We start from the raw sequence: 25,768 nt of genomic DNA on the forward strand, positions 1-25,768 counted from the left end.
ATAATCCTCTAAAATCCAACTTGCCTAATAATTCTGCACACAGTGTACATCACAGAGTTTAAAGGCCCCGTCACACTTAGCGATGCTGCAGCGATCCCGACAACGATACGACCTGTCAGGGATCGTTGCTGCGTCGCTATGTGGTCGCTGGTGAGATGTCAAACAGTCAGATCTTCCCAACGACGCAGCAATGATGTGGCGACCCGTAACGATCTGTATAACGATGCACGCCTATGTGTTTCTGTGTCTGAGTCGTCAACAAGGTCGTTGGTAAGGTGTCAAACACACCGATGCATGCTACCCAGCGGGACCTCAACGATCCAAAAAATGTCCAGACCATTCCGACACGACCAGCGATCTCACAGCAGGGGCCTGGTCGCTGCTAAGTGTCAAACGTAACGAGATCACTACTGAGGTCGCTGTTGCATCACAAAACTTGTGACTCAGCAGCGATCTCGCTAAAGCCCCCGTCTCACATAGCGATATCGCTAGCGAGATCGCTGCTGTGTCACGGTTTTGGTGACTCACCAGCGACCTCACCAGCGATGTCGCTATGTGTGACACTTTGCAACGATCAGGTCCCTGCTGTGAGGTCGCTGATCGCTGCAAAGTGTCCTGGACCATTTTTTGGTCGTTGGCCTCCCGCTGGCCAGCACACATCGCTGTGTGTGACCAGCGGGACCAACGATCTGGCTGGTAACCATGGTAAATATCGGGTTACTAGGGGCACGCGCGCACTTAGTAACCCGCTGTTTACCATGGATACCACTCTGCTACGGTGCGCGGAGGCTCCCGCGCACCGTAGCAGAGTGGTATCCATGGTAAACAGCGGGTTACTAGGGGCACATGCGCACTTAGTAACCCGATGTTTACCATAGTTACCAGCCTGCTCCTGCTTCAGCAGCAGGCTGGTAACGGGAAGCAGGACATCGTGGACGATATCGCTGCTTCCCTCATCGCTGGTGAGCCTGCCTGTTTGACAGCTCACCAGCGATGTATTAGCGATGCAGCAACGATCCCTGACAGGTCGTATCGTTGTCGGGATCGCTGCTGCATCGCTTAGTGTGACGGGGCCTTTAGTGTGATGGGGCCTTAAGACAGCAATCAATTGTAATCTCAAGTCAGCCCCATTTACATTTGTATCGCATGAACCTACAATTCCCAGTGTGTCTTTAACAATGGTAAGGAGACTCTGGAAGTTGTTCTTATCAGTCATTATCAGATTGTGAACCATACAGGAACCACAGAACTGATGAGACAAAGTATCAACAAGTAAACATTTACATCCAGATACCTTATAGGTGACATCTTCTCAGCAGTTGTTCTTTCTTTTTGTCTCCTTTGTGTCCAGACTCCATGATGACCTTTCGCATCCACAGCTCATCTCTGCGGACTTCCCTCTTCTCCCTTCTTCCCCCAGAGCCAGACCCCCCCCGGGTGATAGTCCCTCACAGCCAGCAGCCCCCAGTATAATGTTCCCCACAGACAGCAGCCCCCAGTATAATGTTCCCCACAGCCAGCAGCCCCCCAGTATTATGATCCCCCACAGCCAGCAGCCCCCAGTATTATGGTCCCCCACAGCCAGCAGCCCCAAGTATTACTGTCCCCCCACAGCCAGAAGCCCCCAGTATAATGGCCCCCACAGCCAGTAGCCCTCAATATTATGTCTCCACAGCGAGCTCCTCTTTAATGGCCCCTGTTCTGTGGCAATACTATATAAGAAAAATAAAAAAAAAGCTTATAGTCACTCAACCCTGGCTCCACATCGAGCGCTGACTCAGTCTCCTCTTCTGTTCTGTACAGCAGTGGGGGCGATGGATGGCTGGTTGACGTCACTGCATTTTACCATCCCACGTACGGGGAGAGCTCCTGTGCCGGAGGCAGCTCCTCTGCTCCTGTGCCGGTGGCAGCACATCAGTTGTATTAATAAAGATGGGTCAGAGGCCTCTCCCCTCAGCTTCACACCTCCTATATTGTGAGTACTGAGTCTGCAGACGTAGTCTGTGCAGTGTATCACGCAAGTGTGTCAGACAAGTGTGATGCATGAATTAGACCTGAATTGAACCTGAAGGGAACTGAGGGAAACTGGACACACAGTCAAAGTAAATAGTGTTTTTGTTTGTTTTTTACTCTCTCCTCTATAGCCCTTCCCTTTCTACTAACCCCCCTAGTCCCTACACCTAGTAAGGAACTGGTAATCTCTCCTTCCGTCTTTCCCATCCATCTCACCTCCTACTCTGTCCCTCCAAACACAGACAGCCACCTCATGCCTTGTGCTGCTCCCACCTGATAACACTTTCCCTGCTCCTCCTCACTGCTGGCGACATCTCTCCAAATCCTGGTCCTCCTCACCACATCACCACATTCCACCTCCTATCCACGATCTATCACAAACACTCGCAACCTTTCTAACCTTGTACCCATCTGCCCAGCTTTCTCTTCCCCAGTCCCTCTAACAGGAGCTCTTGGAACGCTCGCTCTGTCTGCAATAAACTTTTCTACATCCATGATCTTTTCATTACTAACAAACTTTCCTTCCTCGGCATCACCAAAACCTAGCTCACTCCCTCTGATACAGCCTCTCCAGCTGCACTTTCATACGGTGGATTCCACCGTTCCCACACCCCTCCCCAGCAGCAAACATTGTGAAGGAGTTGGTTTTCTCCTGTTAGATAACTGCTCCTTCACCTGAATTTTACTGCCTCCCTCCGTTACTCTTCCCTCTTTTGGGGTACACTGTGTGCACATCTACTCCCCCTCCAACCTCCAATGGGCTGTCATTTACCACCACCCAGGGCCAGCCACCACTTTCTTCGACCATTTCACCACCTGACTACTTAACTTCCTTTTCGCTGACATCCAGACTATCATCATGGGCGACTTCAACATCCCCGTGGACACTTCCCACTCATCTGTCTTTAAGCTTCTATCTCTCATTTTCTCCTTCAGCCTTGCTCAACGGTCTTCTGCAGCCACTCACAAAGATGGCCACACACTGGACCTCATTTTCACCCGCCTCCCTATCTAAACTCTCTAACTCACCTCTCCCTCTATCTGACCACAACCTACTTACAGTCTCTACCCTCTCCTCTCCAAGTCCACAATCCCCACTTCACAAACTTGCACACTCTCGCAGAAATCTCAAGCACCTTGACCTACACTCACTCTCTGAATCCCTTCTCCCTCTTACAGAAATAAGTTCCTTACACGATGCAGATTCTGCTGCTTTATATAACAGCACAACAGCTGCAGCTCTTGATTCGGTCGCCCCCCTCACACATACCAAAGCTTGCACAATCAACAGGCAACCCTGGCGCACCAACCTGACTAAAGAACTAAGACGGGTTTCCAGGGTTGCTGAGCGGAGATAGAAAGGTCCCACTCCAACGAGCACTTCATCGCATTCAAACAGTTCCTCACTATTTTCAAGTCCACACTTACTGCAGGAAAACAAACCTACTTCTCATCTCTCATATCCTCCCTGTCTCACAACCCTAAGCTATTCAACACTTTCAATTCTCTCCCCTGTCCCCCAGTGCCTCCTCCCTCGCCTCTCATCTCAGCTGAAGACTTAGCCTCATTCTTCAAGAAGAAGATTGACAAAATCAGACAAAGCTTTTGCCTAAAGTCCCTCCTCATATCTACTCAACCCTCCTCCTCCAAAACCAGCCTCTCCACAACTACGGAAGATCAAGTTTCCTCTTTACTCTCCAAATCACACCTCACCACCTGTGAACTTGACCCAATCCCATCCCATCTCATCCCTAACCTTACCACAGTCTTCATCCCAACCCTAACCCACCTCTTCAAGCTGTCGCTAACAACTAGTGTCTTCCCTGGCCTCTCCTCTCTGTCAATCCCTTCACTGGCTCCCCATTGCCCAGGGACTCCAGTTCACAAGATCTCCTTTTCTACTCCCCTCTAGTCTCCTCTTCCCACAATCGCCTACAAGATTTCTCTTGTGTATCCCCCCAACTTTGGAATGCTCTACCCCAACATATCAGACTCTCGCCTACTGTGGAAACCTCCAAAAGGAACCTCTTATGAGAAGCCTACAATGTGCAGTGACCCTTGCTCTACCATACTGCTGCACAACCAGCTCAGCCCCCACCTACGGTATCCTCACCCATCCCTTATAGACTGTGAGCCCTTGCGGGCAGGGTCCTCTCTCCTCCTGTACCAGTTGTGATTCAGGATTATTGTATTTGTTTTTGCTATGTATACCCCCCTTTTTCACATGTAAAGTGCCATGGAATAAATGGCGCTATAATAATAAATAATAATAATAAAATTGTATTCACATCTGAGAGCTGAATGCCTGCAGCTGGAGGAAGGTGCCAGACGGCCGCAAGAATTCAGCAATGTCCGTTTTTTTCCCCCAAAGTGCGCCCCCTTGGGGAGGCATTAGGTAGCGCCCTAGGCGGGCACCTATCCTGCCTACTTCTTGTCCTGGCTCTGCCTACAAATGAGGTTATAAATATGCAAAAAAAGGTTTCCCACCCTGCTCTACATCATGGTCAGGATGACGATTATTGTATATCATGAATACTGAGGGGAAGGATGGTGATTACTGTACATCATGGTTGCTGTGGGGAGGGATGATTTGTTTCTCTACATCATGGTTACTGAGGTGTGGGATGATGATTCTTAGACATCATGGTTACTGAGATGAGGGATGGTGGTTACTTTGGGGAGAGATGATAGTTACTGTACATCATGGTTGCTGTGGTGTGATGATCATTATTGTACACTTTTTGCTTCACCGACTACAGCAAAGCCTTCGACTGTGTTGAACACCAGAAACTTTGGAATAACAGGAAGGATATGGGTGTGCCACAAAATATGATCAGCCTCATTAGGAACCTTTACATCGGCCAAGAAGCAACAGTCCTAACGGAATGGTCCAAAGTAGAGTGAGGTGTCAGACAAGACTGCATCCTTTCACCATTGCTCTTCAATTTATATGCAGAAACTATTTTCAGGAAGGCTGGACTTGCCGAAAAAGAATGTGGCACCCTGCTGTTCACAGGTACCACAGGACCCAGGGTGCATGGATGGAATTCTCCACAAGAGGCCCTCATTACATAAAAACACCTCCACCCTTCCACCTCATACCACCAGAGGGAGCCCGTTAGGGATATATATATGGATGGTGGAGCCAGGCAGTTCAGTCAGTCAGTCAGTCAGTCAGACAGAGTCAGAGAGTCTGAGAGCGTGCTGACGCTGAGAGCAGCGAAGACGCAGCACGTCTGCTGCTGAGTTCTGAGGGCCCCGAGTGTGGCCAACGGCAAGGAGGAGAGGAGAGAGGAGTTGAAAGGGGCAGAGGAGCATCATAGGCTCACCCCGAAGATACAAACCGGACACCGGGTCCGCGCCTACAGGGTCCTTTATACCCAATAGGGACCACCGGCATTCCAGGAGGACTACAAGTCCCTGGCAGACCTGAAGCTAGACCCATTACAGGACCAGGAACCACGAAGGCCCCGGCGACCAGGGATAGTGGTTGCCAGCAGAAAGTACCACTACTGAGCGACAGGTGAAGGAACAGCACAACACATAAGCTAGGCCCAGTTGCAGGCTGGCCAGGAGCATACAGAGAGGCAGACACGGACCAGGAGGCCTTATACCCGCTCACTGGGGAGAAGTCCTGAAGTGCACCCATCCTACTGAGTACCCTGGACCGTACCTGACATCCGCACCAGTAAAGGTATTGAAGCGAATCCCCTGTCTCTGTCAATTACTCCTGCTGCGCCATCCCGCCTGCACTACAAGTCCCAGCATCACCACCCACCAAACTCCACACTGCTCCGGGGGCCCGCTCCACCTGTGGGGAGCAGAAACACCTCAGCTGCCATCCCATCACCCCCCGGAGGTCTGCAGCAGTGCTGGTAAACCTTACCAGGTACCACAGGTGGTGTCACAAACTATTTACTTTATTTTTATTTTCTATCCAAGTTACAAACCCCTTTTTGGTTGACCGCCCTGGGCCACGGACCGGGCCAGCCACTGTGACATATCTCCCCCAGTATCCATAGGCCCGGCTGCCGAGTACCCCATTGCCCCGGGGGCGCGTCAAGAAGAAGGAATCAAAATTGGTGGACAAATCATCAATAATCTTAAATATACAGATGATACAACATTGATAACAACAAGCATAGATTGATTGAAGGACTTATTACGGAGTGTGAAGATGGAAAGCTCGAACATGGGACTGTTACTCAACACAAAGAAGACAAAGATATTGACTACTTTAAGGTACAACAGGGACACATTTGAGATGGATGGCGACGAACTGGAAGTTGTAAAGGACTTCAACCTACTCAGATCAATGATCACTCAAGATGCAGCGACGACACCAGAAGTCAATAGGAGAATAGCTATGGGCAAATCAACAATGAAGCCACTGGACAAGGTCCTCAAATCGAGGAACATTTCACTGGCGAAGAAAACATGACTTGTACATCGTTTGGTCTTTTCTGTGGTAACATACGGATGTGAAACCTGGACGATAAAGAAACAAGACAGAAGAAGAATCGACGCCTATGAAATTTGCTGCTGGAGAAGGATATTATCAATACATTGATGGCAAACAAATCAATCTTGGAACAAATCAAACCATACATGTCACTCGAAGCAAAGATCATCAGGCTATGACTTGCCTAGTTTGGCATCAAGTCACATGGCTTAAGACCCAGCCAAAGGCTGTTAAATAATAAAAATTGTTACTGTAGGTGGTTAGGTGCTTCATAACTTTGTAGATGCTGTTTTGCCACATTTTGAACAAAAATTTCTTCAAAAACGCTGTGATTTTTGACAAGATACAAAATTATGTCCGAAATCAGTGTTCAGAAAATTGTGGAAACTATGGCAAAAGCTCAACATTAAAACATGCAAGTAGAGGCAGCTGCATAGATTGTCAGAGGGTTATTACCCATTACTTTATCACGGTCTGATTCCTGAAATTGTGCACTACAGCTGGTCAGGCATTGCTTAGGTCAGACCTTTGCAAAGTGCGGCCTGCAGGCAACAACCGGCCCTCAGAACAAGACAGTAGAAGGGCTAAAAACACCGGCCTTTGGGCCACACCATGCGACCACTCTTCCCAGCCCAGCATCCCGATTTCGGTGCTATTTGCATCCTCAGGATTCAGTTAGTGATGAATATGAAGGTGGAGGAGGGAGCCGCTGGCTCCTTCTTCCATCATTAAAGGGGTTGTCCACTACTAGGATAACCTAGGGGGCTATGTTAGGGCTCATATTGTATATAGGGAGCTTATGTGAGACCTCATACTATATACAGGGGGTTAAGTGAGGGTTAGGTGATCTGCACCCTCTTTACAGTTATTTGTGGTGATAAAGACCAGAACATACCCCCTTCCTCCTCTTGTGTAGCTGCTGGTGCTCAGTAAGTCAGCCTCTACAGGAGCTGAATGGTCCTCCTCCCCATCTGGTTCCCTCTGCAACTGAACCACTACACAGGCGGTTTCTCAAACACATTATGGTGGCCAGGGGAGGGTGGGTGACGATTTTCTAAAAAATAATAATTAGTAATAATATTTGTATTATTATTATTTACATAGGAGCGCCATTTATATTTTCTCTTCTGGCAGCAAAAAAATCTTGAATCGGTCCTGCATTGTCTTTTAATATGCCATCAGTGTAACAGATGGAATACCTCTTTAATTGTTAAAATAATCAATTAGGAAAAATTCAACTCCAAACAACCATAATCTTTAATTTATTCAACCCACTTTTCAGCCGTAGATCTTCAGCTTTTCCTCATTCATTGTCTTACAGTTATAGAGATGTGCACAAGAACTTTGGAATAAAAGTAGCATGCCAAAGAAAACTGTCAGAAGAAGGAATGTATTCTTATGAATTACACAGGTAGATCAACATGTAAAATCTATATAAATAAAATGGATACTATGGATTTTATAACCTTTGGGTTGATCTGAATTTCCCAGTCCATAAATCCATAAATCAGATTTTTATGTCCTGATATTTTGGTTGTAGGTTGAATGATTACCCCCTCGGTGAAAAATGTGCAACTGACTGTGACAGTTATATATTATTTGCGATGGTCAAGAGGCAAAATAAGAGTTCTGCATGGAGTACAGACGATCAATGGGTCCTGCTCGGGCCTGTAGATTGCTTCCATCAGAAGACGTCAGTAATGATCCACTTAGATAATTGAGGCCATCACTGTCCATATCATGAAAAACGTTATCAGCGTCTGTTAAAAAAAAACAAATGTATCAGAAAGTGAATTATTTAAACCTGAAAATCCCTTGGAGGCTCTATTCATATCTCACTTTTGGTTTACATTCATTTTCAACGCCGTTGTGAGTACCAAGTATGTATACCATACAGGAACATATGTCACTAATTTGATTCTTATGTAAAAGGATGCACGACCTTGTGATTATCCGTTTTTGCGCTTTCATTTTTTCCTCCCCTTCTTCCAAGAGCGGCAAATTTTTTATGTTACTGGACGTTACTTCTCTCTGACTGAGCCCTCCACCCCTAAGCCTCGGGCAGTTTAAATTACAGCAGGATCTTACCTTCCCATACACAAGCAGACTTTAGTCTCTAAGAGAGGATACACATTGGTAGGTTCCTGGCAATGAGAAATGCCTTATTGTGGCTACCAGGTACACATGAATTAGCCATAAATTCATGTGTACCTGGTAGCCACAATAAGGTGTTTCTCGTTGCCAGGAACCTACCAATGTGTATCCTCTCTTAGAGACTAATATTTCTCAATTATTTCTATTTTCTAGAGCAGTAATGCTATTCAAATGTCATATATTTCATACTTAGTGTTACTGAGCGCTACTTTATTTATTAGGTGCATATACATTGTAATTTGAAAGCATCTGAAGCTCTACATACCGTATGGATGTAAATGGTCACCAGGCAGTTGAGGAGGAGTAAGACTTTGCCGGTAGAGATCCGTGTTGTAGAGACTCTGGTCTAATTGGAGGAGTGGCTGCTGTTGTAACCTAGAATATGGTATCATAACACCTTCTATGCCACTGCTGCCATCTAAAGGATGCAAACACAAATGCCATGAAAATAAAAGTTAGAATCTGGTTCCAATGGGCAGCATGACGGTAACTATTCGCTCTGTTATTCTATAAGGCCTTTCTATGTTTACTAGCCTACTGTTATTGATCTGGCGTAGCAGCACTACCTGGTCAATACATGCTGGATATCCTTCTTATGTAAAAAGGAGTAGGCTCTGAAAAGAGAGCCTAGCATTAAATAATTTTAACACTATAAAATGCCATCATCATCTACTCACCTTCACTATCATCATTACTCTGTCTACTACTTCCACGATTCCCACAAGCAGAGCCCAGACGTTGTGAGGCCAGCTGTTCATGGTCCTGCTGTTGCTGCCTCCTGGCTATTTTCTTCATCTACAGAATATATGACTAAATTAAGTATGAGCCGGATAAACACACTGTCATAATCCAAATCAATGGGCTAATAAAGCCCACAAGCAGATTATCTAAAAGGAAATGGGTTAATGAGATCATACCCCCAGAAGAAACCATAAGGCGAAACTCAGAGTTAGATGGATTATCACACTATAATTGGCTTTATAGGTATTATTGAAAGAATCTAGTAAGTAAACTAAATTACTTTGGTGATAATTGGTCCCCAAGGAGCGTCAACATAATGGGGTATTCTCGCTTGCTCTTTCTTGCCGCAGGGCATAGAAGGAGACGTAACACAAGGAGAGAAGTGAACACGAAGTGATGGTGGAAGACATAAAACCAGTACTGGCATTCCATGGGAATGTGAGCGAGACTGGTATAAGCTTCATTTTATTGGGAACAGAAGATTGTACATTCAGATAAGTCCGAGGCTTGCACACTTGTTTATTAATTAGAATATATATGACTGGTACCACTGATAAGAGTATTTGGGCTTGTTAACATCACTGCACCAGTGGTGGAGCAGGTATAAAGACAACTAATGTCCATATACATTCGTAGTGAGTATACACATCATACAGATAGGTTCCCATAATAAGAGACTCTCATGCAAGCGGACTCAAGTTGTCCATGTATTATAAACTTTTCATCTTATTGACCACCATGTAGTACTACAGTTGCTTAAAAGGAAATGTCTGGCACACGATTGCATAAGCAGCTTGTGACTAATATGTAGTAGTCAGCTGATCGCCACAGGAATTGTAGTATAAAAGGCGTTGTTTCTGAAGAGACAACCCCTTTAATGGTAAAGAAGAGTTTGTAAAGACCTGTATCTGTACCTTGGCTCTCTGGTTTTGGAACCAAACCTGAACAACACGCACGGTCAGACCTGTCTCTGCTGCCAGTGTCTCCCTAACCTGCAAAGAAAAACACCATGTAAACATACACTATATGTGCCCCCTGCAATTATACCCACAGAAGCTTTAATGATCTCCCATTCAAAATCCATGGGAATTAATATGGAGTCGACGCCTATGCAGCTATAACAGCTCCCACTCTAATGGGAAGGCTTTCTACAAGATTTGTGGGAATTTTTGCCCTTCCATCCACAAGAGCATTTGTGAGGTCAGTCAATGATGTTGGAGAAGAGGTCGGGCTCACAATCTCCATTCTAGATCATCCCAAAGGTGTTGATTGGGGTTGAGTTTGGGGCTCTGTGCGGCCGGTCATGTTTTTCCACAATACTCTCACTCCAAAATTTATTTATGGACCTTGTGCACTGGGCACGGTCATGGGGAACAGAAAAGAGTCTTCCCCAAACTGTTCCTACTAAGATGGAAGCTACAACTATCCACAATGTTTTTTATGATGAGCCTATTGAGATTACCCCTTACTGGAGTAGGTTCTAGACAGTTATGGAGTCAGCACTCGGTGACCCCGCTCTGTAACGTTACGGGGACTCCACTTCATGGCTGCTTCATTCTACTTCTCAATAATATCACTCACAGGTGATGGGGAAAGATTCAGGAGGAAGAAATGTCATGAACAGGCTTGTTACCCCGGTGTTTCCTATTACAGGACCGCGCTGGTATCAGTGAGCTCTGCACCACCGGCCATTCTGTCACAGGTTAGTAAAGGCAGATGGCATGGAGGGGAGGCAGATGTTATACATTGGAGACAAGGGGCTGGATGTTTTACACTGGGGGCAATGGTGCTGAAAGTTATACACCGGGGATGACAGGGCCAGATGTTACACACCGAGGATGACAGGGTCAGATGTTATACACCAGGGATGACAGTGTCAGATGTTATACACCGGGGGTGACAGTGTCAGATGTTATACACCGGGGGTGACAGGGTCAGATGTTATACACCGGGGATGACAGGGCCAGATGTTACACACCGAGGATGACAGGGTCAGATGTTATACACCAGGGATGACAGTGTCAGATGTTATACACCGGGGGTGACAGTGTCAGATGTTATACACCGGGGGTGACAGGGTCAGATGTTATACACCGGGGGTGACAGGGTCAGATGTTATACACCAGGGATGACAGGGTCAGATGTTATACACCAGGGATGACAGGGTCAGATGTTATACACCAGGGATGACAGGGCCAGATGTTATACACCGGGGATGACAGGGTCAGATGTTATACACCAGGGATGACAGGGCCAGATGTTATACACCGGGGATGACAGGGTCAGATGTTATACACCAGGGATGACAGTGTCAGATGTTATACACCGGGGGTGACAGGGCCAGAAGTTATACACCGGGGATGACAGGGTCAGATGTTATACACCGGGGATGACAGGGCCAGATGTTATACACCGGGGATGACAGGGTCAGATGTTATACACCGAGGATGACAGAGTCAGATGTTATACACCAGGGATGACAGTGTCAGATGTTATACACCAGGGATGACAGTGTCAGATGTTATACACCGGGGGTGACAGGGTCAGATGTTATACACCGGGGGTGACAGGGCCAGATGTTATACACCGAGGATGACAGAGTCAGATGTTATACACCAGGGATGACAGTGTCAGATGTTATACACCAGGGATGACAGTGTCAGATGTTATACACCGGGGGTGACAGAGTCAGATGTTATACACCGAGGATGACAGGGTCAGATGTTATACACCAGGGATGACAGTGTCAGATGTTATACACCGGGGGTGACAGGGTCAGATGTTATACACCGGGGATGACAGGGTCAGATGTTATACACCAGGGATGACAGGGTCAGATGTTATACACCGGGGATGACAGGGTCAGATGTTATACACCAGGGATGACAGGGTCAGATGTTATACACCGGGGATGACAGGGTCAGATGTTATACACCGGGGATGACAGGGTCAGATGTTATACACCGGGGATGACAGGGTCAGATGTTATACACCGGGGATGACAGGGTCAGATGTTATACACCGGGGGTGACAGGGTCAGATGTTATACACCAGGGATGACAGGGTCAGATGTTATACACCGGGGATGACAGGGCCAGATGTTATAAACCGAGGATGACAGGGTCAGATGTTATACACCGGGGGTGACAGGGTCAGATGTTATACACCGGGGGTGACAGGGTCAGATGTTATACACCGGGGGTGACAGGGTCAGATGTTATACACCGGGGATGACAGGGTCAGATGTTATACACCGGGGATGACAGGGTCAGATGTTATACACCGGGGATGACAGGGTCAGATGTTATACACCGGGGATGACAGGGTCAGATGTTATACACCGGGGATGACAGGGTCAGATGTTATACACCGGGGGTGACAGGGCCAGATGTTATACACCGGGGATGACAGGGTCAGATGTTATACACCGGGGATGACAGGGTCAGATGTTATACACCGGGGGTGACAGGGCCAGATGTTATACACCGGGGATGACAGGGTCAGATGTTATACACCAGGGATGACAGTGTCAGATGTTATATAACGGGGGTGACAGGGTCAGAAGTTATACACCGGGGATGACAGGGTCAGATGTTATACACCGGGGGTGACAGGGTCAGATGTTATACACCAGGGATGACAGGGTCAGATGTTATACACCAGGGATGACAGGGTCAGATGTTATATACCGGGGGTGACAGGGTCAGATGTTATACACCGGGGATGACAGGGTCAGATGTTATAAACCGAGGATGACAGGGTCAGATGTTATACACCGGGGATGACAGGGCCAGATGTTATACACCGGGGATGACAGGGTCAGATGTTATACACCAGGGATGACAGGGCCAGATGTTATACACCAGGGATGACAGGGCCAGATGTTATACACCCGGGGTGACAGGGCCAGATGTTATACACCAGGGATGACAGGGCCAGATGTTATACACCCGGGGTGACAGGGTCAGATGTTATACACCAGGGATGACAGGGTCAGATGTTATACACCAGGGATGACAGGGCCAGATGTTATACACCCGGGGTGACAGGGTCAGATGTTATACACCGGGGATGACAGGGTCAGATGTTATACACCAGGGATGACAGGGCCAGATGTTATACACCAGGGATGACAGGGCCAGATGTTATACACCAGGGATGACAGGGCCAGATGTTATACACCCGGGGTGACAGGGTCAGATGTTATACACCAGGGATGACAGGGTCAGATGTTATACACCGGGGATGACAGGGTCAGATGTTATACACCGGGGATGACAGGGTCAGATGTTATATACCGGGGATGACAGGGTCAGATGTTATACACCGGGGATGACAGGGTCAGATGTTATACACCGGGGATGACAGGGTCAGATGTTATATACCGGGGGTGACAGGGTCAGATGTTATACACCAGGGATGACAGGGTCAGATGCTATACACCGGGGATGACAGGGCCAGATGTTATACTCCAAGGATGAGAGTGTCAGATGTTATACACCGGGGATGACAGGGTCAGATGTTATACACCGGGGATGACAGGGTCAGATGCTATACACCGGGGATGACAGGGCCAGATGTTATACTCCAAGGATGAGAGTGTCAGATGCTATACACCGGGGATGACAGGGTCAGATGCTATACACCGGGGATGACAGGGTCAGATGTTATACACCGGGGATGACAGGGTCAGATGTTATACACCAGGGATGACAGGGTCAGATATTATACACCGGGGATGACAGGGTCAGATGTTATACACCGGGGATGACAGGGTCAGATGTTATACACCGGGGATGACAGGGCCAGATGTTATACACCAAGGATGACAGTGTCAGATGTTATACACCAGGGATGACAGGGTCAGATATTATACACCGGGGATGACTGGTCAGATGTTATACACCGGGGATGACAGGGTCAGATGTTATACACCGGGGGTGACAGGGTCAGATGTTATACACTGGGGATGACAGGATCAGATGTTATACACCGGGGATGACAGGGTCAGATGTTATACACCGGGGATGACAGGGTCAGATGTTATACACTGGGGATGACAGGGTCAGATGTTATACACCGGGGATGACAGGGTCAGATGTTATACACCGGGGATGACAGGGTCAGATGTTATACACTGGGGATGACAGGGTCAGATGTTATACACCGGGGGTGACAGGGTCAGATGTTATACACTGGGGATGACAGGGTCAGATGTTATACACCGGGGATGACAGGGTCAGATGTTATACACCGGGGATGACAGGGTCAGATGTTATACACCAGGGATGACAGGGTCAGATGTTATACACCAGGGATGACAGGGTCAGATGTTATGCACCAAGGGTGACAGGGTCAGATGTTATACACCGAGGGTGACAGGGTCAGATGTTATATACCGGGGATGACAGGGTCAGATGTTATACACCGGGGATGACAGGGTCAGATGTTATACACCAGGGATGACAGGGTCAGATGTTATACACCGGGGGTGACAGGGCCAGATGTTATACACCGGGGGTGACAGGGCCAGATGTTATACAACGGGGGTGACAGGGTCAGATGTTATACACCGGGGGTGACAGGGCCAGATGTTATACACAAGGGATGACAGGGTCAGATGTTATACACCGAGGATGACAGGGTCAGATGTTATACACCGGGGATGACAGGGTCAGATGTTATACACCGGGGATGACAGGGTCAGATGTTATACACCGGGGATGACAGGGCCAGATGTTATACACAGAGGATGACAGGGTCAGATGTTATACACCAGGGATGACAGAGTCAGATGTTATACACCAGGGATGACAGAGTCAGATGTTAGACACCAAGATGACAAAGTCAGATGTTATACTCCGGGGGTGACAAGGTCAGATGTTATACTCCGGGGGTGACAGGGCCAGATGTTATACACCGGGAATGACAGGGTCAGATGTTATACACCGAGGATAACAGGGTCAGATGTTATACACCGGGAATGACAGGGTCAGATGTTAGACACCGAGATGACAAAGTCAGATGTTATACACCGAGGATGACAGGGTCAGATGTTATACACCGGGGATGACAGGGTCAGATGTTATACACCGGGGGTGACAGGGTCAGATGTTATACACCGGGGGTGACAGGGTCAGATGTTATACACCGGGGGTGACAGGGTCAGATGTTATACACCGGGGGTGACAGGGCCAGATGTTATACACCGGGGATGACAGGGTCAGATGTTATACACCGGGGGTGACAGGGTCAGATGTTATACACCGGGGGTGACAGGGTCAGATGTTATACACCGGGGATGACAGGGTCAGATGTTATACACCAGGGATGACAGGGTCAGATGTTATACACCGGGGATGACAGGGTCAGATGTTATACACCGGGGATGACAGGGCCAGATGTTATACACAGAGGATGACAGGGTCAGATGTTATACACCAGGGATGACAGAGTCAGATGTTATACACCAGGGATGACAGGGTCAGATGTTATGCACCAAGGATGACAGGGTCAGATGTTATACACCAAGGATGACAGGGTCAGATGTTATACACCGGGGGTGACAGGGTCAGATGTTATACACCGGGGATGACAGGGTCAGATGTTATACACCGGGGATGACAGGGTCAGATGTAATACACCGGGGATGACAGGGTCAGATGTTATACACCAGGGATGACAGGGTCAGATGTTATACACCAAGGATGACAGGGTCAGATGTTATACACCGGGGGTGACAGGGTCAGATGTTATACACCGGGGGTGACAGGGCCAGATGTTATACACCAGGGGTGACAGGGCCAGATGTTATACAACGGGGGTGACAGGGTCAGATGTTATACACCGGGGGTGACAGGGCCAGATGTTATACACAAGGGATGACAGGGTCAGATGTTATACACCGGGGATGACAGGGCCAGATGTTATACACAAGGGATGACAGGGTCAGATGTTATACACCGGGATGACAAAGTCAGATGTTAGACACCGAGATGACAAAGTCAGATGTTATACACCGAGGATGACAGGGTCAGATGTTATACACCGGGGGTGACAGGGCCAGATGTTATACACCGGGGGTGACAGGGCCAGATGTTATACACCGGGGGTGACAGAGTCAGATGTTATACACCGGGGGTGACAGGGTCAGATGTTATACACCAGGGATGACAGGGTCAGATGTTATACACCAAGGATGACAGGGTCAGATGTTATACACCGGGGGTGACAGGGTCAGATGTTATACACCGGGGGTGACAGGGCCAGATGTTATACACCAGGGGTGACAGGGCCAGATGTTATACAACGGGGGTGACAGGGTCAGATGTTATACACCGGGGGTGACAGGGCCAGATGTTATACACAAGGGATGACAGGGTCAGATGTTATACACCGGGGGTGACAGGGCCAGATGTTATACACAAGGGATGACAGGGTCAGATGTTATACACCGGGATGACAAAGTCAGATGTTAGACACCGAGATGACAAAGTCAGATGTTATACACCGAGGATGACAGGGTCAGATGTTATACACCGGGGGTGACAGGGTCAGATGTTATACACCGGGGGTGACAGGGCCAGATGTTATACACCGGGGGTGACAGAGTCAGATGTTATACACCGGGGGTGACAGGGTCAGATGTTATACACCAGGGATGACAGGGTCAGATGTTATACACAGAGGATGACAGGGTCAGATGTTATACACCAGGGATGACAGAGTCAGATGTTATACACCGGGGATGACAGGGTCAGATGTTATACACCGGGGATGACAGGGTCAGATGTTATACACCGAGGATGACAGGGTCAGATGTTATACACCGGGGATGACAGGGTCAGATGCTATACACAGGGGATGACAGGGTCAGATGTTATACACTGGGGATGACTCGGTCAGATGTTATACACCGGGGATGACAGGGTCAGATGTTATACACCGAGGATGACAGAGTCAGATGTTATACACCGGGGATGACAGGGCCAGATGTTATACACCGGGGATGACAGGGCCAGATGTTATACACCGGGGATGACAGGGCCAGATGTTATACACCGGGGATGACAGGGTCAGATGTTATACACCAGGGATGACAGGGTCGGATGTTATACACCGGGGGTGACAGGGCCAGATGTTATACACCGGGGATGACAGGGCCAGATGTTATACACCGGGGATGACAGGGCCAGATGTTATACACCGAGGATGACAGGGTCAGATGTTATACACCGGGGATGACAGGGTCAGATGTTATACACCAGGGATGACAGGGTCAGATGTTATACACCAGGGATGACAGGGTCAGATGTTATACACCGGGGATGACAGGGTCAGATGTTATACACCGGGGATGACAGGGTCAGATGTTATACACCGGGGATGACAGGGTCAGATGTTATACACCAGGGATGGCAGGGTCAGATGTTATACACCGGGGGTGACAGGGTCAGATGTTATACACCGGGGATGACAGGGTCAGATGTTATACACCGGGGATGACAGGGTAAGATGTTATACACCGGGGATGACAGGGTCAGATGTTATACACCAGGGATGACAGGGTCAGATGTTATACACCAAGGATGACAGGGTCAGATGTTATACACCGGGTGTGACAGGGTCAGATGTTATACACCGGGGGTGACAGGGCCAGATGTTATACACCGGGGGTGACAGGGTCAGATGTTATACACCGGGGATGACAGGGTCAGATGTTATACACCGGGGGTGACAGGGTCAGATGTTATACACCGGGGGTGACAGGGTCAGATGTTATACACCGGGGGTGACAGGGTCAGATGTTATACACCGGGAATGACAGGGTCAGATGTTATACACCGGGGGTGACAGGGTCAGATGTTATACACCGGGGGTGACAGGGTCAGATGTTATACACCGGGGGTGACAGGGTCAGATGTTATACACCAGGGATGACAGGGTCAGATGTTATACACAGGGGATGACAGGGTCCGATGTTATACACCAGGGATGACAGGGTCAGATGTTATACACCAGGGATGACAGGGTCAGATGTTATACACCAGGGATGACAGGGTCAGATGTTATACACCGGGGGTGACAGAGTCAGATGTTATACACCGGGGGTGACAGGGTCAGATGTTATACACCGGGGGTGACAGAGTCAGATGTTATACACCGGGGGTGACAGGGTCAGATGTTATACACCGAGGATGACAGAGTCAGATGTTATACACCGAGGATGACAGGGTCAGATGTTATACACCGAGGATGACAGGGTCAGATGTTATACACCGGGGATGACAGGGTCAGATGTTATACACCGAGGATGACAGGGTCAGATGTTATACACCGGGGATGACAGGGTCAGATGTTATACACCGGGGATGACAGGGTCAGATGTTATACACCGGGGATGACAGGTTCAGATGTTATACACCGGGGGTGACAGGGTCAGATGTTATACACCGAGGATGACAGAGTCAGATGTTATACACCGAGGATGACAGAGTCAGATGTTATACACCGAGGATGACAGGGTCAGATGTTATACACCGGGGATGACAGGGTCAGATGTTATACACCGAGGATGACAGGGTCAGATGTTATACACCGGGGATGACAGGGTCAGATGTTATACACCGGGGATGACAGGGTCAGATGTTATACACCGGGGATGACAGGTTCAGATGTTATACACCGGGGGTGACAGGGTCAGATGTTATACACCGGGGATGACAGGTTCAGATGTTATACACCGGGGGTGACAGGGTCAGATGTTATACACCGGGGATGACAGGGCCAGATGTTATACACCGGGGATGACAGGTTCAGATGTTATACACCGGGGGTGACAGGGTCAGATGTTATACACCGGGGATGACAGGTTCAGATGTTATACACCGGGGATGACAGGGTCAGATGTTATACACCGGGGATGACAGGGCCAGATGTTATACACCGAGGATGACAGAGTCAGATGTTATACACCGAGGATGACAGAGTCAGATGTTATACACCAGGGATGACAGGGTCAGATGTTATACACCGGGGATGACAGGGTCAGATGTTATACACCGGGGATGACAGGGTCAGATGTTATACACCAAGGATGACAGGGTCAGATGTTATACACCGGGGGTGACAGGGTCAGATGTTATACACCGGGGGGTGACAGGGTCAGATGTTATACACCAGGGATGACAGGGTCAGATGTTATACACCAGGGATGACAGGGTCAGATGTTATACACCACGGATGACAGGGTCAGATGTTATACACCAGGGATGACAGGGTCAGACGTTATACACCGAGGATGACAGGGTCAGATGTTATAAAACGGGGATGACAGGGTCAGATGTTATACACCAGGGATGACAGGGTCAGATGTTATACACCGGGGGTGACATGGTCAGATGTTATACACCGGGGATGACAGGGTCAGATGTTATACACCAGGGATGACAGGGTCAGATGCTATACACCAGGGATGACAGGGTCAGATGTTATACACCGGGGGTGACAGGGTCAGATGTTATACACCGAGGATGACAGGGTCAGATGTTATACACCGGGGATGACAGGGTCAGATGTTATACACCGGGGATGACAGGGTCAGATGTTATACACCGGGGATGACAGGTTCAGATATTATACACCGGGGATGACAGGGACAGGGTCAGATGTTATACACCGGGGGTGACAGGGTCAGATGTTATACACCGGGGGTGACAGAGTCAGATGTTATACACCGGGGATGACAGGGTCAGATGTTATACACCGGGGGTGACAGGGTCAGATGTTATACACCGAGGATGACAGAGTCAGATGTTATACACCGGGGATGACAGAGTCAGATGTTATACACCGGGGATGACAGGGTCAGATGTTATACACCAGGGATGACAGGGTCAGATGTTATACACCGAGGATGACAGGTTCAGATGTTATACACCGGGGATGACAGGGTCAGATGTTATACACCGGGGATGACAGGGTCAGATGTTATACACCGGGGATGACAGGTTCAGATGTTATACACCGGGGATGACAGGGACAGGGTCAGATGTTATACACCGGGGGTGACAGGGTCAGATGTTATACACCGGGGGGTGACAGGGTCAGATGTTATACACCGGGGGTGACAGGGTCAGATGTTATACACCGGGGATGACAGGGTCAGATGTTATACACCGGGGATGACAGGGTCAGATGTTATACACCAGGGATGACAGGGTCAGATGTTATACACCAGGGATGACAGGGTCAGATGTTATACACCGAGGATGACAGGGTCAGATGTTATACACCGGGGATGACAGGGTCAGATGTTATACACCGAGGATGACAGGGTCAGATGTTATACACCGGGGATGACAGGGTCAGATGTTATACACCGGGGATGACAGGGTTAGATGTTATACACCGAGGATGATAGAGTCAGATGTTATACACCGGGGATGACAGAGTCAGATGTTATACACCAGGGATGACAGGGTCAGATGTTATACACCAGGGATGACAGGGTCAGATGTTATACACCAGGGATGACAGGGTCAGATGTTATACACCAGGGATGACAGGGTCAGATGTTATACACCGGGGGTGACAGGGTCAGATGTTATACACCGGGGATGACAGGGTCAGATGTTATACACCGGGGGGTGACAGGGTCAGATGTTATACACCGGGGTTGACAGGGTCAGATGTTATACACCAGGGATGACAGAGTCAGATGTTATACACCGGGGGGTGACAGGGTCAGATGTTATACACCGGGGGTGACAGGGTCAGATGTTATACACCAGGGATGACAGGGTCAGATGTTATACACCGGGGGTGACAGGGTCAGATGTTATACACCAGGGATGACAGGGTCAGATGTTATACACCGGGGGTGACAGGGTCAGATGTTATACACCGGGGATGACAGGGTCAGATGTTATACACCAGGGATGACAGGGTCAGATGTTATACACCAGGGATGACAGGGTCAGATGTTATACACCGGGGGTGACAGGGTCAGATGTTATACACCGGGGATGACAGGGTCAGATGTTATACACCGAGGATGATAGGGTCAGATGTTATACACCGGGGGTGACAGGGTCAGATGTTATACACCGGGGATGACAGGGTCAGATGTTATACACCAGGGATGACAGGGTCAGATATTATACACCAGGGATGACAGGTCAGATGTTATACACCGAGGATAACAGGGTCAGATGTTATACACCGGGGGTGACAGGGTCAGATGTTATACACCGGGGATGACAGGGTCAGATGTTATACACCGAGGATGACAGGGTCAGATGTTATACACCGGGGATGACAGAGTCAGAAGTTATACACCGGGGATGACAGGGTCAGATGTTATACACCGAGGATGACAGGGTCAGATGTTATACACCGGGGATGACAGGGTCAGATGTTATAAACCGGGGATGACAGGGTTAGATGTTATACACCGGGGATGACAGAGTCAGATGTTATACACCAAGGATGACAGGGTCAGATGTTATACACCGGGGGTGACAGGGTCAGATGTTATACACCGGGGATGACAGGGTCAGATGTTATACACCGGGGATGAAAGGGTCAGATGTTATACACCAGGGATGACAGGGTCAGATGTTATACACCGGGGGTGACAGGGTCAGATGTTATACACCGGGGATGACAGGGTCAGATGTTATACACCAGGGATGACAGGGTCAGATGTTATACACCGGGGATGACAGGGTCAGATGTTATACACCGGGCATGACAGGGTCAGATATTATACACCGGGGATGACAGGGTCAGATGTTATACACCGAGGATAACAGGGTCAGATGTTATACACCGGGGATGACAGGGTCAGATGTTATACACCGGGGATGACAGGGTCAGATGTTATACACCGGGGATGACAGGGTCAGATGTTATACACCGAGGATGACAGGGTCAGATGTTATACACCAGGGATGACAGGGTCAGATGTTATACACCGGGGATGACAGGGTCAGATGTTATACACCGGGGATGACAGGGTCAGATGTTATACACCGGGGATGACAGGGTCAGATGTTATAAACCAGGGATGACCGGGTCAGATGTTATACACCGGGGATGACAGGGTCAGATGTTATACACCGAGGATGACAGGGTCAGATGTTATACACCAGGGATGACAGGGTCAGATGTTATACACCGAGGATGACAGGGTCAGATGTTATACACCGGGGATGACAGGGTCAGATGTTATACACCAGGGATGACAGGGTCAGATGTTATACACCAGGGATGACAGGGTCAGATGTTATAAACCGAGGATGACAGGGTCAGATGTTATACACCGGGGATGACAGGGTCAGATGTTATACACCAGGGATGACAGGGTCAGATGTTATACACCGGGGGTGACAGGGTCAGATGTTATACACCGGGGATGACAGGGTCAGATGTTATACACCGGGGATGACAGGGTCAGATGTTATACACCAGGGATGACATGGTCAGATGTTATACACCGGGGATGACAGGGTCAGATGTTATACACCGGGGGTGACAGGGTCAGATGTTATACACCGGGATGACAAAGTCAGATGTTATACACCAGGGATGACAGGGTCAGATGTTATACACCGGGGATGACAGGGTCAGATGTTATACACCGGGGATGACAGGGTCAGATGTTATACTCCGGGGGTGACAGGGCCAGATGTTATACACCGGGGGTGACAGGGCCAGATGTTATATACCGGGAATGACAGGGTCAGATGTTATACACCGGGGGTGACAGGGTCAGACACCAGGGATGACAGGGTCAGATGTTATACACCGGGGATGACAGGGTCAGATGTTATACACCAGGGATGACAGGGTCAGATGTTATACATCAAGGATGACAGGGTCAGATGTTATACACCGGGGATGACAGGGTCAGATGTTTTACACCGGGGATGACAGGGTCAGATGTTATACACCGGGGATGACAGGGTCAGATGTTATACACCGGGGATGACAGGGTCAGATGTTATACACCGGGGATGACAGGGTCAGATGTTATACACCGGGGATGACAGGGTCAGATGTTATACACCGAGGATGACAGGGTCAGATATTATACACCGGGGATGACAGGGTCAGATGTTATACACCAGGGATGACAGGGTCAGATGTTATACACCGGGGGGTGACAGGTTCAGATGTTATACACCGGGGGGTGACAGGTTCAGATGTTATACACCGGGGATGACAGGGCCAGATGTTATACACCAGGGATGACAGGGTCAGATGTTATACACCAGGGAGAACAGGGTCAGATGTTATACACCGGGGGTGACAGGGTCAGATGTTTTACACCGGGGATGACAGGGTCAGATGTTATACACCGGGGATGACAGGGTCAGATGTTATACACCAGGGATGACAGGGTCAGATGTTTTACACCGGGGATGACAGGGTCAGATGTTATACACCGGGGATGACAGGGTCAGATGTTATACACCGAGGATGACAGGGTCAGATGTTATACACCAAGGATGACAGGGTCAGATGTTATACACCGGGGGGTGACAGGTTCAGATGTTATACACCGGGGGTGACAGGGTCAGATGTTATACACCGGGGATGACAGGGTCAGATGTTATACATCGGGGGTGACAGGGCCAGATGTTATACACCGGGATGACAAAGTCAGATGTTATACACCAGGGATGACAGGGTCAGATGTTATACACCGGGGATGACAGGGTCAGATGTTATACACCGGGGATGACAGGGTCAGATGTTATACACCGGGGGTGACAGGGCCAGATGTTAAATACTGGGAATGACAGGGTCAGATGTTATACACCGGGGGTGACAGGGTCAGACACCAGGGATGACAGGGTCAGATGTTATACACCGGGGATGACAGGGTCAGATGTTATACACCGGGGGTGACAGGGTCAGATGTTATACACCGAGGATGACAGGGCCAGATGTTATACACCGGGATGACAAAGTCAGATGTTATACACCAGGGATGACAGGGTCAGATGTTATACACCGGGGATGACAGGGTCAGATGTTATACTCCGGGGGTGACAGGGCCAGATGTTATACACCGGGGGTGACAGGGCCAGATGTTATACACCGGGAATGACAGGGTCAGATGTTATACACCGGGGGTGACAGGGTCAGACACCAGGGATGACAGGGTCAGATGTTATACACCGGGGATGACAGGGTCAGATGTTATACACCGGGGATGACAGGGTCAGATGTTATACTCCGGGGGTGACAGGGCCAGATGTTATACACCGGGAATGACAGGGTCAGATGTTATACACCGGGGGTGACAGGGTCAGATGTTATACTCCGGGGGTGACAGGGCCAGATGTTATACACCGGGAATGACAGGGTCAGATGTTATACACCGGGGGTGACAGGGTCAGACACCAGGGATGACAGGGTCAGATGTTATACACCGGGGATGACAGGGTCAGATGTTATACACCGGGGATGACAGGGTCAGATGTTATACACCGAGGATGACAGGGTCAGATATTATACACCAGGGATGACAGGGTCAGATGTTATACACCAGGGAAGACAGGGTCAGATGTTATACACCAGGGATGACAGGGTCAGATGTTATACACCGGGGATGACAGGGTCAGATGTTATACACCAGGGATGACAGGGTCAGATGTTATACACCGGGGATGACAGGGTCAGATGTTATACACCGGGGATGACAGGGTCAGATGTTATACACCAGGGATGACAGGGTCAGATGTTATACACCGGGGATGACAGGGTCAGATGTTATACACCGAGGATGACAGGGTCAGATATTATACACCAGGGATGACAGGGTCAGATGTTATACACCAGGGAAGACAGGGTCAGATGTTATACACCAGGGATGACAGGGTCAGATGTTATACACCAGGGATGACAGGGTCAGATGTTATACACCAGGGACGACAGGGTCAGATGTTATACACCGGGGGTGACAGGGTCAGATGTTATACACCGGGGATGACAGGGTCAGATGTTATACACCAGGGATGACAGAGTCAGATGTTATACACCAGGGATGACAGGGTCAGATGTTATACACCAGGGATGACAGGGTCAGATGTTATACATCGGGGGTGACAGGGTCAGATGTTATACACCGGGGATGACAGGGTCAGATGTTATACACCGGGGGGTGACAGGGTCAGATGTTATACACCGGGGATGACAGGGTCAGATGTTATACACCGGGGGTGACAGGGTCAGATGTTATACAGCAGGGATGACAGGGTCAGATGTTATACACCGGGGATGACAGGGTCAGATGTTATACACCGGGGGTGACAGGGTCAGATGTTATACACCGGGGATGACAGGGTCAGATGTTATACACCGGGGGGTGACAGGGTCAGATGTTAT

General features: G+C 48.9%; 1 protein-coding gene across 2 annotated transcripts in view; it reads right to left on the bottom strand.

Moving 5' to 3' along the window:
* Positions 1-7,707: 7,707 nt before the first annotated feature.
* The window catches only part of LOC141166932 (LIM homeobox transcription factor 1-alpha-like), a 222,636-nt gene continuing 204,575 nt past the window's right edge, over positions 7,708-25,768 (bottom strand). Inside the window, exons 6-9 of one of the 2 annotated variants that reach the window (XM_073654138.1) lie at positions 10,273-10,362; positions 9,307-9,424; positions 8,895-9,047; positions 7,708-8,235 (exon numbers count right to left, since the gene is read on the bottom strand). In XM_073654138.1, coding sequence (XP_073510239.1) covers positions 8,084-8,235; positions 8,895-9,047; positions 9,307-9,424; positions 10,273-10,362 — 513 coding nt within the window. In that variant the 3' untranslated portion in view covers positions 7,708-8,083. The remainder of the gene's footprint in view (positions 8,236-8,894; positions 9,048-9,306; positions 9,425-10,272; positions 10,363-25,768) is intronic. The other variant, XM_073654139.1, reaches the window with a different exon arrangement.

Source organism: Phyllobates terribilis, unplaced genomic scaffold (assembly GCF_046119375.1).
Source record: "Phyllobates terribilis strain yellow unplaced genomic scaffold, ASM4611937v1 Scaffold_11__3_contigs__length_659146591, whole genome shotgun sequence".
Taxonomy (NCBI): Eukaryota; Metazoa; Chordata; class Amphibia; order Anura; family Dendrobatidae; genus Phyllobates; species Phyllobates terribilis.